The following is a 14712-nucleotide window of genomic DNA, read 5'->3' on the forward strand; positions in this document are numbered from 1 at the left end:
AGCTTGTCTGGGAAGTTTCTTGTACAGTCCCAATGCGATACTCTGACTCATAACTATTGGATAGTCATATTAATAAAAAACGTCCTTGTTGGCTTTCGTTAGTGCGGTTATAACTGCACAAATACTGGCAAGCCATTACAGAACTGATAGGGAGACGGTGGCTGTCAAAAGAAACTGTCGGGAATCGGTTTGTAGGTTTCCCACACTTAGAAGAGCTGCTTTTTACAGCTACCAAATGTCTCTCTGTGGATAGGTCTGATGATTTTAAGCACAAGTAGGCCAGGAATAACAGTGGACAGCATACAAGGCTTATTTAAATCAGGGGACCCATGTTTTCTTTAAAGTTCTGTATTACTGATTAAATGTTTAGAGTTGCTCCCTGATCCCTATATGTCCAAAATATGTCTGATTTGTTTAATCTATGGGTGGCCAGCTTCAGTCCACAAGGGCCACCATCAGGTCATGTTTTCAGTGTATCACTATGTCCGCATAGGTGGCCAAGTCATAATGACAGCTCCCGATTGAGCCACCTGTGCTGAAGCAGGGCTTTCCTGAAAACCTGAGCTTTTGGTGGTACTTGAGGACTGAAGTTGGCCACCCCTGGTTTAACCATCCGGACATTTGAAAGCTTTTAACAGTACGTCAAACATTAAACCGGAGCCTTATTTATTTGTAAATAGTATGGTAAGAGTTATCTCTTGCTTCTCGTGCACATTCTCAAAGTTTATATAGTGACTTATTAAATAGTAATAATAATCCTAAACTTGGCCCTGAGGAGCCTAAAGCTCTCCCGGTAGAGGGAGAAGTGTAAAAAGGGAATGGAAATAGGTCAGCAATTAGAGTGGAGATGTGAGACGTCTGGGCTGTGTTTATGTAGTGCGATACAAATGGTTAATGTAACCTGGCAATGCAAAAAAGTATATGTAAGTAGCGGTAATTCTACCTTCATTTTGTTCCGAGACATGGTATTGTAATATGGGAAACAGCAGTCCACATCCTGGATGAACTGTCCTTGTCAGAAGGCTCACCAGTAGCCATCTGCTACACTTCAAATCATCAAACCATTGCTGGCCATTGCCTTCCCTCAACTGATTGCTTTAGTGTCAAAACTATGGTCCGTGGAGTCTGATCTGGCAAGATCCTCACTCCTGTCCCCTACTGACAAACTTACATTCTGAATAGCCCCCCCCAGACCACTACCTGTGTTCTCTTCCCCAGATCTCTTCCAATTGGTCTCTTCTACACTCTACCTAATTCCTTCCAAAACGACCAAAGAATATCCGTATCCCGGGTATGTGTCCCCTCCCCATCTCTGCGGGCTCAGATTTTGTTGGTGCGGTTAACGCTGTAGGTGCACAAATACTGAACTGAACCTACAGACATAATCAAATGTGCTGTATTTAGTAATAGTTGGAGAAGCCCCTTAAAGTAGAAAAATAGACAAATATAATTGTACTAAACATCATAAACAATGCTGCTAGAGCAGGGGGGCTCAAGGCCCCCCTCCCCCACAGGTCAGATATTTTCAGGGTATGTTTGCTTCAGCACAGGTGGGTCAACCAGTCCCAGATGGTTCAATCAGAGGCTCCGCTTTTGACTACCTGGGATATTCTGAAAACCTGACCTGTTGAGGGGCTTGAGGCCTGGAGTTGAGCACCCCTGCGCTAGTGGAGCCTGCAACAGATTGCAATGCGTTGTTGGCCGCCTCAGGCAGCATAAGGGTTCATTCCATTTCAGTGTTCTCTCGGGCTCTTTTTTTTAATTTCACACAGTCCGCAGTTACTTACAATGATAGCTCCGTGTTCTGATAGCTCACACTGGGTCTCCATCTGGCATCGCTCAGATGGCAAGGTGAACTGGAAACCGGGCCATGTTATCTTAACCCGAAACGCTATTGCACTTGGTGAAATTAGGACGGAAAACTACCTATGCAAACTCTCTTTAAATTGCAGAGACCCCTGGAAATTCAGGCCTTTCTTGGCTACCCACAACTCTTGTGTTCTTCTTTCATATTACGTGTGCACGAATGGGACACAGGGGTAGAGTTTTCAACAATATAATATGTGGTCCAGGAGTCCGCAAAGTGTTGTCCCTGGACCATGAACTTAGTGTTGTTCCTTGAATACAAGACATTAGGCAGCTGTCACATGCTGTTTGTAGCTTTTCACTGCCAGAAAAAAAAATGTTTATATAATATAATAATCCCCCCCGCCCCCCCCGTCCATACTGCGTGAGCATGCAGAGGTGCGATGCTTGCCGAGTCATATTTTTGTATTTGTCGCACTTGCCCTGGCCACGTACGTGCGCGTTTCAGCCAATGAGTGCAAACCACTCACGTGACATCACGGGCATGCTCCCCCCCCACTTACTAGACGTCACGGACGTGCAACTAGCTGGCCAGGAATCGCCCAATCAACATGAGCGCCTGACGTCACGGCGCTTGAGTGCCAGCTCGCTCGCTTCTACCCTGGACGAGGCCTTAAATCACCAAGGCACAGCTCGTAGAGGAGGCAGAGCAGGAAGCAGAGGTGGGGCTGGCTGGCCTGGGTAGGGGGATGGGCGTGTGTGGGTGTTAAAGGGGAGGGGGGGTGTCAGACATAGTGACACCGAGTCGCTGATGGGGGAGGGATAGCCTGGACGCCTCCCATCCCTGCGCTTCACAAAACATTTTTTATTGGCTCTTATTTTACATTTGTGTCCACCCCTGCCTGGTTTTCTGATCCCGTTTAGAAAATCAATATGGCCACCATCAAAGCCTCATTCCCAGAGGCAAATAGAAAGCACCAACGTCGTCGGGGCACTAAATCTCGGCTTCCTATTGGATGACTTTGGCAACTTTCATTTTACCAAAACGCAAAAGGGTAAATATCACACACATTTTGTTGGTGGGGTGTGCTACTTGTCTATTACCAAGACACACACATGCACTTAATCCAAAAGCCCAGACTAAGGGCAGTCATATCAGTACCCCCTTGTCACTGTACTCATGAATTACAATTTATCCCAGTGTCTGAAGAGGAGATTGTTTAGCTTTAGTTTGAGGAATTCCTGTACAATCAATGTGGGCCTGACCAATTGCAATCTGAGTTCCTACGTCTTGGTGCTCCCGTCATTGCTAAACCAATTGCATCCATAATAAATTGTCTCGCTTTTGTCTTTTGGCCAAGTCCCTATGGCCTGGAAAACCACCAGAGTTATCCTTGTTTTGAAAAGTGGTGACAAACTATTGTGTCCTTTTTTTTACAGACCAATCTCCTCTATAATACCGCCCTTATCCAAAGTCATGGAAAAATGTATTTATTCCCAACTAAGCAAATTTAAGTAAATTTTTTTTTTTTTTTTAAGGCAATTCAAATCTGGCTTCTGTCTAAATCGGTTCACAATAACAACCCTCTTAAAAATTTGCAATGATATCCAATGTGGAATGGAACATGGCCAGTTGACTGGTGCAATATTCCGAGATTTTGCAAAAGCTTTTGATACTGTTGACCATTATTGCATATGTTAAACACACATCAGTACTCTGGTGTTGGACCACATGCTTTAAAACTGTGTTCTCTCTTATTTATCAGGAAGATCCCAATATGTGTCTATCTTTGGCTTCAACTTTTCCCCCCCCTCCTCCATTATTTCTCCACCCTCCCATATCTCCTCTTCCCCACCACACTCAATTCTTCCCCCCCCCCCCCTCTTGTGCTGTATGAGGCCTTCTCTGGGCCCACATCACTGGAGAGGCCACGTGGGTTTATGCGGAAGGTAAACAAAATAGAGAGAAATGTAGACGCTCCATAACCCATGAAATCCTACATATTGAACGGAGGTACTGACTTTGCTATAAGTCAATTTCCACCGCATGGCTCATGGAATTCATCCTGTTCCTGGTGATGGCATCTGAGCTTCCCACAGATCCTGTATCCGAATGGGAAAACATTTGATGATGTAGCACTCCGTGCAAAGAGGCAAATTCGAAACGTCACAGACGTGGTCCCAGACTGAGTGAATATCATAAATCTTCAAGCATTATTGACAAACACTCAAAAAATGTGTACATGGATCCAACACACGCAAAGTAGCCCGACGCATTTTACACTGCCCACAGCTCTTCTGTAGGACCTCTGATGAAGTGCTGTACCGATTTGTAATTTGCCTATTTGCATCAAGTGCTACGTCATCACGTTTTCGACAAGGTAAACAGGCAAGGGAGGGATTGGCCACAGAGTGAGGGCCCAGCCCTAGCAGCCGCAATGCAGAAGTGTGGTCTGACCTCTGGCTAGGACCAACTTCCTGCACCGGCCAGTACGTCCGACAGAACCACGTGTATTTCCTCAGAGACGCAAGTTGTAGACGACTGGCCTATTCCATTACACTGCATTTGTATATGGCTAATGATTGAGAACACATCTGTATTATAAATACAGTGATATTTGTTGGTTGTCCTTTTTGAAATTAGACTCTGAGATGCAAAACCTTCAAAGACTTTGTCCTTCCCTGTGTCTAAGGTACCAAAATAAAGGATTAACTCATTAGAGCGTGCAGTGTCCCCAATATACAAGAACTTTATTTTCATAGTGAAACTTTCTCACACACGCTGTACACAGGCTATATATATATAGCCTGTGTACAGCGTGTGTGAGAAAGTGCGTGATGCTGTCCAAACATTACCTTATATCAAAAGTATAGTTTTAATTATTATAGGTATGTACACACACACACATATATATATATATATATATATATATATATATATATATATATATATATATATATATATATATATATATATATATATATATATATATATATATATATACATACATATACATATATATATGTATATGTATATATATATGTGTGTGTGTGTGTACATACCTATAATAATTAAAACTATACTTTTGATATAAGGTAATGTTTGGACAGCATCACGAGTAGGAGAAGTATAATATTGTCTGTAGTTTTATTGTCTGTCTATCATATGGGTGATCCTGATATCAATCCTCTTTCTTGGCTTCTTATCCGTATGGCACAATATCCACATTTAAAAAAAAAAAAAAAATTCCGTGTGCAGATATTTTAATTTGTTTTACAAAATGTAGGTTAAGCTGCCTTTTTGTGTTATTTTAGGCCTACTTATGTAGAACGAGGTAAGCACATTTAATTTTGCAGAAATGTGCTTTGGACCGTGTCTAATAAGCAGTGTTTAAATGATCCGTTCCCTGTTGATGATGCCGGGGCCTGTGCTAATAAATAAGACCGATGACTTGCATCTGATCGTTGACGTGAATCCAAAGCTAAAGCCGTCTGTCAAACAAGATTGCGCTCCAGCTGTGTGCTCAACCCGTTCAATGGCTCTAATGACTAGGATATGAAATACCGGCAGGAGATCATGGAGGGTACATTTCTGTTATACTGCATATAATGGGGAAATAACGCAGGGATTGTATTTAGGTAATCAGTGGTTTCTTGGAGTCAGGAAGGAATTTATTTTTCCCTTTAAGAGATATCATTGGATGATATTTCACTGGGGTTTTTTGTTTGCCTTCCTCTGGATCAATATACTGTACTGCAAGTACAAATATAGGATACATTTAGCGTAGTTAGATCTTGATGAACGTATGTCTTTTAACCTCATAACTATGTATATACTGTACTATATATTTAATACATATGTTCATAATTGTGTGTGCACACACATGTTCACACAGACACCCAAAGGTGTATCGAAAATGATATATGTATGTATACACTGTATACTAACACACGCATATAGTATCTTTTAAGTACAGTGGTAATTTTGAACACACTTCAGAACTGTTAATACTGTAACAGGTTCCCTATGATCTGAGCTTTTGGAGGACTAAATATGAGCTAATGTTAGGAGTTCTGTTTCTTATACAGCCACATGGTTTAGTCACAATATGGGGGGAAAAGATATGCTGCAACAGTGGGGCAACACCGTGTTTATAAACATCCTATGCTCCGAAAGTGATGTGCGGCTCCCGAAACGAAGTAGAAAATACTTTGCAAGCAAAAGCTACAGTGACCATAAAACTGTATTTTGGTTTAGTCATTCATGTGCATAGTCTGATCTGCGATCCGGTACATTTCTAGGGCAGAGAGAGCCTATTTCTTGACAATCGGCTATTCACTGAACATTAACTAATTTAATTTGATTTAAGCTATGACGGTACGTCAGAGATGTTTTCAATCGGAGTATCCTCAATAAGGCTGAAAAGAACATTTTGTGTAATGTGTTTATTTTTTATAATTACATTGCAACTTTAACAAATATTAAATTATAGTTTTTGCTTTCTTTTGATCCAATAATTAAACTAAGCTCTGCTAGATGGGTAACACATTGTCAACAATTCCTGAAATATGTTAATGGAGCAATTCCATGTACAGTATTCTACTTTACATACATACATACATACATACATACCGTACATACATACATACCGTACGTACGTACGTACATACATACATACATACATACATACATACATACATACATACATACATACACACTTTCCTCCATATTTTCACAGACCCCTTTTACATTTAACAAGGGGATAATTCTGTTTACACCGAAGCAGCTGTTTTTGGATGAAAATACTCCTTGAAATCAATAGGGATTTTTACCTCCCAGAAAACAGTCCGATTGGCCACTTCAGAGTGTATGAAAGTACTCACTATGAGGCTTCCTTCTGGCTGTAGCTCATATCTGGGATAAAACACAGCAGAATGAGACGATGCCGTCACTTGGAAAAGTAAAACCAGTAATTTTAATCTCTTTCTTCTTATATACCGCTGTGGTATATGCAGTACCAAGTTCACTCGCTTCAAAAACAGTGTTCATTGTACAGTATTGTATGTTTTTATTTGTATAGCGCCATTAGTGTACATAGCGCTTTACAGTAGTAATACACGTAGTAATCATATAAATAACAAATAATATAAATAACAGATCATGGGAATAAATGCTTCAGACAAACGTAACATTTAGGAAGAGCTCCGAGGAGATTACAATCTAATTGGTATGTACAGAATCAGTGGGAGGGCATTCTGCTAAGTGCATCTGCAGGGGGCCAAGATTTATGTATCGTGTCTAGTAATATCTACGGTGCTACTCTCATGCTTCTTTAAGCAAGTGTGTCTTAAAGTGGGTCTTAAAGGTGGATAGAGTGGGTGCTAGTCGGGTATTGAGGGGAAGGACATTACAGAGGTGTGGGGCAGTCAGTGAGAAGGGTTTGAGGTGGGAAAGGGCTTTAGATACAAAGCAACTGCTAGGTTACTTCTTCAGCCCATAAACAGGGAGGATGACATGAGCTAGGGATTCTTGTGATAAAATAACAACAGCGTGTGCCTACAAATTCTAGTTGGTGCTATGTAAATGAATATATGAAACGATATACAGTATATACTTCCTTTGCTCAGACACATGATATACTTTAAATGTAGTATTCACTTCTCAATCAAGACTTCAGCGCATAATTTACAGACAAAGGCCCGATTTTGTCAGGAAGGAATCGTTTCATTATGTTCCTTCCTTGGTATGTCACCCTTCATGTTTGTTTATTTGTGTTTGTCAGGATGCTCGGCAGAAGTTCCGCTCCGTGCTGACAGAAGCTACCCTGAAACTAGATGAGATGGTGAAGAAAATGGGCAAAGCCGTGGAAGACTCCAAACCTTACTGGGAAGCCCGGAAAGTGGCCAGACAGGTATGGAAATGCTGGTTACAGAGAGCGAGGCCTTTATGCAATATGCTTTGAATCTGCTGCACGAGAAAATCTTTGTCTCATTCATTTGAGTGCATTTGAGTGCAGGGTTGCACTTTTGCCCATTTGGAACAAATACCTTATGTTAACCCCTTTGGAAAGATCCAGGGACCAAAACTGATCAGAAGCTTCATTCCAGGCAGGAAAAAGGGCGGCCTGGGGCTCAGATTTAGCGCACCTGCTCCAGCGTTAACTTGACGTTAACGCTGGATTGGTGTACTAAGCCGAACCTGCTCTTGATGTACAGTACCTGGACTTAAGTGGGCCAACTCGTTTTTATTTGTCTGCAATTTCTGTGATGCAAAATGGTCAACCTATTGTCTCTTTTTTATGGAGACATTTGTAAAAGATAGATGCCATATAAAATGTGTGTGTGTGTGTGTGTGTGTGTGTGTGTGTGTGTGTGTGTGTGTGTGTGTGTGTGTGTGTGTGTGTGTGTGTGTGTGTGTGTGTGTGTGTGTGTGTACACAAATACACTTTTTTTTCTTTTTTTTTTAAATGTGTATATTTATGTATATATTCACACAGACACTATATATAGATAGATCGATTCATCTCGACAAACCCCCTGTCCCGGTGCGAGTGGATTTTGGGAGCTGGCGAGGCGGCCTCCTCTCCCCTCAGTGCCTGTATTGCTGCAGCCAATACCAACCCCTCCGCGTCTGCCCGAAACTCCACCCAATCACAGCGCCCTGTCGACAACAGTCCCGCCCGCTGTGGTGATGTAGATGTGTCTCGCCCAATCAGGGCTGCCGAAGGTGGGTGGGGGGGAGAGCTGGGATAGGTCCGGATGCCGGGCCCCAGCTTCCCACCCCTCCCCACCCTGCAGCACGCCTCTCTCCTCTGCTGTTGCAGCCTCCCGTGTAGCCCCCCGCGCCGGAAGTTTGGGGTTGGACTGCGCGTGTGTGGAGGGGGTGTAATGTGCAGGGGAGAGATGAGATGTGCTGGCGGGGGGGGGGGGGGGAGGAGGAGATGTTATGTGCATGGGGAGTGGTGTGTGATGTCCGGGGGGGGGGGGAGATTGATGAGTGATTACTTCATTATGCGTGTGTGTATGTATACATGTGGAGGGTTTTTAGTCGCCTTTTCACCCACCATAACCTAAATAATGTGTGGTGAAGAGCTACCCAAGTCTTAAATTGCAAAGCCAGTACAACCAACCTCACACTGATGAGACGCACAAGGTTGAAACCGTCTGTGTGAGTGGATTCATTGTCTTTGCATCGCTTCCCAGGCTGTTTAAAAGCTGTGTTTAAAACAGCGAGCATTGGCTTAAGGGTTACATGTAATAACGGATTTAAGACAAAAGGTGGCACTGTGTGCTCATTTGCATGTCATTTCCCAGAATCCCTTGCTGCAGTCGAAGCACTGTATGCTAGGTGATAATGGCGAAAAGCAGGGTTGCAGACCTGTCTAAGACATGTGAATGTGCTCACAATTAATATTTTTATATGTATGTGTGTAGTGTGTATTATATATATTCATGTGTACGCTCAATTGTACATTGGGATAAAATATATAGAGATAGATATATCGTCTTTTTTGTTTGTTTGTTTTGTTCTAAAATAGAAATCACACATTTTTGGATTTTACACTTGCATGAACCTTTGTTGCAGAACAGTACAACAGTGCTCGTACTTCTGGGATTACAAAGTGCCTTAAAATAAAACGGTGTTGCCAGAATAATGTATATACAATTACAATATATGTACTTTAACAAAAGAAATTGAGATAGCATTTCCAAAATAAATACACAAATGATGTGAAATAAATCCGTAAATAAGAATATTGTACTCTGGACCCCAATACCCTGTTATTTTATATTGCGGACACCTTACAATTTACACTGTTAAATTTCCCCCCAAGCCCACCCCTTTTGAAATCCTGGTTGGCAGAATCTGCCTCCCCCTTTTCTAAGCTTTTCTTGGTTGCTGGCATCTACTGTCCCCCTAAAGCCCCTCTACAGTCCCTGACTGATATCACCCAGCTTCTTGGCTCCATTTCCTCTCTGAATGAGAAGAGTGAGCTGCTAGTTCTTGGGGATTTCAAATTCAATTGGCTTGATCCTAAAAAAACACAAAATCCAGATAAAACTCAAGTCACTTAACCTATCGCAACTCATTTCCCAACCCACACGGACAAACCTGAAATCTCAACCATTCCTTGCTAGACTGGATTTTCTCCTCATCCCAGCAGAATCCAATCCTCTGGCATCCTTCCTGACATTTTCAGTGACCATGCAATAGTGTACTGTGTAAGGAAAATTTAAGCCACCCCAAGCAAGCCCTAAAGTTCTTCTCACTAGAACATTTAGAAACTTTAACCCACATTAGTTTTTGGCTGACCTTACCAACTGCCCTTGGTACAGAATCGACTTCATTTCCGACCCTGATTCTGCGCTCGACTATTTCCAATCCGAGTTCTTATAACTCTGTGATACCCATGCTCCACTATGCAGAATATGAGTACGGGGGCCCACCTTCCGTGGGTTACAACTGACCTTATAGCGCTCTACCATTTCAGGGATGCTTTGTGGAAATGCTACAAAGTAATTGGCTCTACCAAGGATCTTAATCACTACAGATGCCTGTGGAATATGTGCACAAGACATGCAAAAACACAATATTACTCTGATAATCTTCTCCAGAATACATAAAACCCAGCTAATTTATGGAAGGTTACCAACAATATATTCCAGCCTTCTAACCATCAACAACCAAGTAATATCACTAAGGAGGATATTACTCTGACAAACCCCACTGACATTGCAAATGCATTCAATGATTACTTTGTGGGATGTGCTACTAACTTATTAGCGAAACGCATCCCAAACCACAACCATGAATCTCATTCTGTGAGAACCCCTATAGGCCCACCCTCTCCCAACACTGCTCAATTTGTCCCAGAATTCGAAGAGGAGATTACACAAGTGCTCCTCAAATTGAAACTAAACAGCCAATGTGGACCTGACTTACTGCAATTGAAGTTCCTAAGGAGATATATATATATATATATATATATATATATATATATATATATATATATATATATATATATATATATATATATATATATATATATATATATATATATATATATATATATATATATATATATATATGAGATCCAAAATCATTACAAAATATATACACATTTATTCAAAAGTATGAGTTAATTATTATTTCTTACCCCTACTACTTTACACGTCTATTTTGTGATTTACCTTGGTCGAACATGTGTCATCCAGATGGGGGTTCTCCGAAATTTTACGAAATACTTAAAGGGTTCCTCCAAACAACAAAGGTTGTGAATCACTGATCCAGAGGAAGAGGAAGGCAAACAAAGAACCCCAGTGAAACAATTCTTTCCTTCCTTCCTGACTCTGTAATGCCAATCGGATTTCTCCCTGGATTAATGCTCTTCCTAGGTTTTTAACATATTCAGCATATCTGTGTATACCTTTCCTTTCTACAAATATATCTAACACTCTTCAATATATGTATCTGCTAGAGTCCACATTTTGACTGTAACAACCCTTTCCTTTGCTGCTGGTGAAATGTCCTTTCCTCCAAACTCAAGAGGTGACCCTGTGATGTTTGTACTGGATGTATGTTCTGTATGTACGTCTTTATTTATATAGCGCCATTAATGTACATAGCGCTTCACAGTAGTACTACACATGGCAATCATATAATTAACATAATACAAATAACAGGTCATAGGAATAAGTGCTTCAGACATAAAAGTAACATTTCGGAAGAGGAGTCCCTGCTCCGAGGAGCTTACAATCTAATTGGTAGGTAGGAAGTACAGAGACAGTAGGAGGGCATTCTGGTAAGTGCGTCTGCAGGGGGCCAAGCTTTATGTATCATGTGTATAGTATTAGCCATGGTGCTACTCATATGCTGGATGAAAATGAAACTGGGATGAACAGTTCCTTGGATAATATTGGGTGCAGAACCAGAGGCATGCCAGTAGTGGTGTCATCCTCAAACCAGTCATTCAACAGCACAGAAGTTGTACAATGGAATATAAACTTACATGTGCAAAAAGGGTCCCTTTAAACTGTCAAAATAGATGTTTGTGCTAAAGAGACTTCTGAAAAATTCTGCGTTTGTGTCAGAATCTATAGGTGTATTTATTTAGTTCCTCATACCATTCTCTACTTTCAAAGGTCTAATACATTTTTAGATCATGAAACTTCCCTTATCTTCACATTTCATTTATTTGTGGTTGGCGGTTTTAACATGTACGCAAAAAAATGATTAATTTTGAACTGGTATTCCCCTACTTATTCATAATGATTCTCTTGCAAAATGGCACAGTGATGCATCTATTGTAACACTCCCAGAGATGCCTTCCATATGCCTTAAATTATGTGGGTTACTCTGCAAAATCGTATTACTGGAAAGCATGAAAACATCAGTTGGGATTTCTATCTGAAATCCACTTTTAGCGTTTTAGTGTGTGTGTGTGTGTGTGTGTGTGTGTGTGTGTGTGTACACAGGCAGACATACATAGACACACAGAGGAGGAATTAGGTGTTTTTGGGCCCCGGGCAAGTTACACCAACAGCGCCCCCCTCCCTCTCCAATTTGTTTTTTTTTTTTTTTTTTTTTTTTTAAAGAACCAAGGCAAAACAATCCTGTAATGTTTTAATATTTTGTATACTTCTCTCTCTTCTCCCCTCACTCTCTCTCTTCTCTCTCTCTCCCCTTTCTTTATTTCTTTCTTTCTTTCTTTTCTCCACCTCCCCTCCTTGGCCTCTCTCCCCCCCCTCTTTCTTTCCCCCCTTCCCTCTCTCATCTCCCCCCTCTTTTTCTTCTCCCCTCCTTGGCCTCTTTCTCTCCCCCCCTCTCTCTCTCTTCTCCTCCCCTGCTTGGCCTCTTTCTCTCCCCACCTCTCTCTCTTCTCCTCCTCCCCTCCTTGGCCTCTTTCCCCCCCCCCCCCTTTCTTCTCGCTCTCTCGCTCTCTATGCCCCCTCCCTCGCTTTTTTTTTTCTCTCTCTCCCCCCCTCGCTTTTTCTTTCTCTCACCCTCCCTCGCTTTTTTTTTCTCTCTCCCCCCTCGCTTTTTTTTTCTCTCCCCCCCCTCGCTTTTTCTTTCTCTCTCCCCCCCTCGCTTTTTCTTTCTCTCTCCCCCAATCGCTTTTTCTTTCTCTCTCCCCCCCCTCACTTTTTTTTTTCTCCCCCCCTCGCTTTTTTTCTCTCTCCCCCCCCTCGCTTTTTTTTTCTCTCTGCCCTCCTCGCCTTTTTTTTTCTCTCCCCCCCCTCGCTTTTTCTTTCTCTCTCCCCCCCTCGCTTTTTCTTTCTCTCTCCCCCCCTCACTTTTTTTTTCTCTCCCCCCTCGCTTTTTTTTCTCTCTCTCCCCCTCGCTTTTTTTTTCTCTCTGCCCTCCTCGCCTTTTTTTTTCTCCCCCCCCCTCGCTTTTTCTTTCTCTCCCCCACCCTCGCTTTTTCTTTCTCTCTCCCCCCCTCGCTTTTTCTTTCTCTCTCCCCCCCTCACTTTTTTTTTCTCTCCCCCCCCTCGCTTTTTTTTCTCTCTCCCCCCCTTGCTTTTTTTTTCTCTCTGCCCTCCTCGCCTTTTTTTTTCTCCTCCCCCCCTCGCTTTTTCTTTCTCTCCCCCACCCTCGCTTTTTCTTTCTCTCTCCCCACCTCGTTTTTTCTTTCTCTCTCCCCCCCTCGCTTTTGCTTTCTCTCTCCCCCCCTCGCTTTTTCTTTCTCTCTCCCCTGTCTCTTAAACCCCCCTCCCCACCCCCCCAAGTCCCTACCTGTAGAGCAGTGTGTGGGGGGGGGTCCGTCCTGGTGGCAAATTGTGACCGACATCCGTGTTGACCCTGCTCTCCTCTCCCACCGCATCTTCTTCTGTTTCCGCCGCCACCATGACCAACGTTATCGCTCTCCCTCCTATTCCCTCCTTCACCGCTCTTCTATTACTGCCCACACTGCCGCCCGCACCCCCTAACCCTCTATTCTTGCCCCCCTCTCCAGTTCTGCCTCTGGATACACACACACATATATATATATATTTTTATTCAGTTATCGGCCTCTCTTGCAGCAAAGGGGTTAATGAGATGAGAAATATGACCATACATGGAGATGTGCTAGCCTTTTTAAAATAACACAAATTTACCACCATTGGGAAGATGTGTTAAGACTTGTAATAGTAAAGGAGATGCCAAAATCCTACCTCACCCCAGGCTTCATGGTGTCTTACTTAATTGCTTCCTAAGCATTTTTTTTTAAAGGTACGTACGTGATACTTCATTTTTCTTTCATAAAATTACGGTTTTTAGTAAACAAGCTTTTTTTTTTTTATTGTCACTTTGGAGACTCTTTCCTTGTTTATGTTGTAGCACTTCAGAGATATTCTCTTGAATTTATTATTGTACAATTTGGTGTTTTAGGCCTCGTTCAGGGTGCAGGCTTCGGAGGGAGGGCGTGCTGCCGTGCGAGCTGCCGTGTGACACAAAGTATTCAAATTGAATACTGGTTGTCAGGGTAGCAGCTGCCCTGTCTCCGAAGCCCGGAGTTGACGCTGGCTACAGTTTCACTAAACGAAAAAAATCGTTTTTTGAAGCTGCAGCAGCGTCACTGGGACCTCGGCAGCCAATGAAATCATTCTTGAGAATGATTTCAAGACTGCAACTTGGATCCCTAAGCTGCCGCCTGTAGCCCCGCCCCCTCCCCGACTCCTGAAAACGTCTGCTGGGGATGAACACACATCGCCCAGCAAACTGCCGCCCTCCCTCCTGCCCTCCCTCCAACTCCTGTCTCTGGCACCCTGAACGAGGCCTAAGTTATTAGGTATTGTTTTTTCAGGTGCCTAAACATGGCTGCAAAAATGCCGCATTTTGAGAGCCATATTGAGCCCCCCAAAAATGCGGAAAATCACTTGCCTTACCAGGTATGGCACAGACCATCTCCGGTGCCGTACTCG

The 14712-nt window shown here is 42.6% G+C and overlaps 1 protein-coding gene across 2 annotated transcripts in view; it reads left to right on the forward strand.

The window, feature by feature from the left end:
• SH3BP5 (SH3 domain binding protein 5) overlaps positions 1 to 14712 on the forward strand; it is a 65498-nt gene that overhangs the window by 19368 nt on the left and 31418 nt on the right. For both annotated transcript variants that reach the window (XM_075587078.1, XM_075587079.1), the window contains exon 3: positions 7590 to 7718. In XM_075587078.1, coding sequence (XP_075443193.1) covers positions 7590 to 7718 — 129 coding nt within the window. The remainder of the gene's footprint in view (positions 1 to 7589; positions 7719 to 14712) is intronic.

Source organism: Ascaphus truei, chromosome 2, assembly GCF_040206685.1.
Source record: "Ascaphus truei isolate aAscTru1 chromosome 2, aAscTru1.hap1, whole genome shotgun sequence".
Classification (NCBI taxonomy): Eukaryota; Metazoa; Chordata; class Amphibia; order Anura; family Ascaphidae; genus Ascaphus; species Ascaphus truei.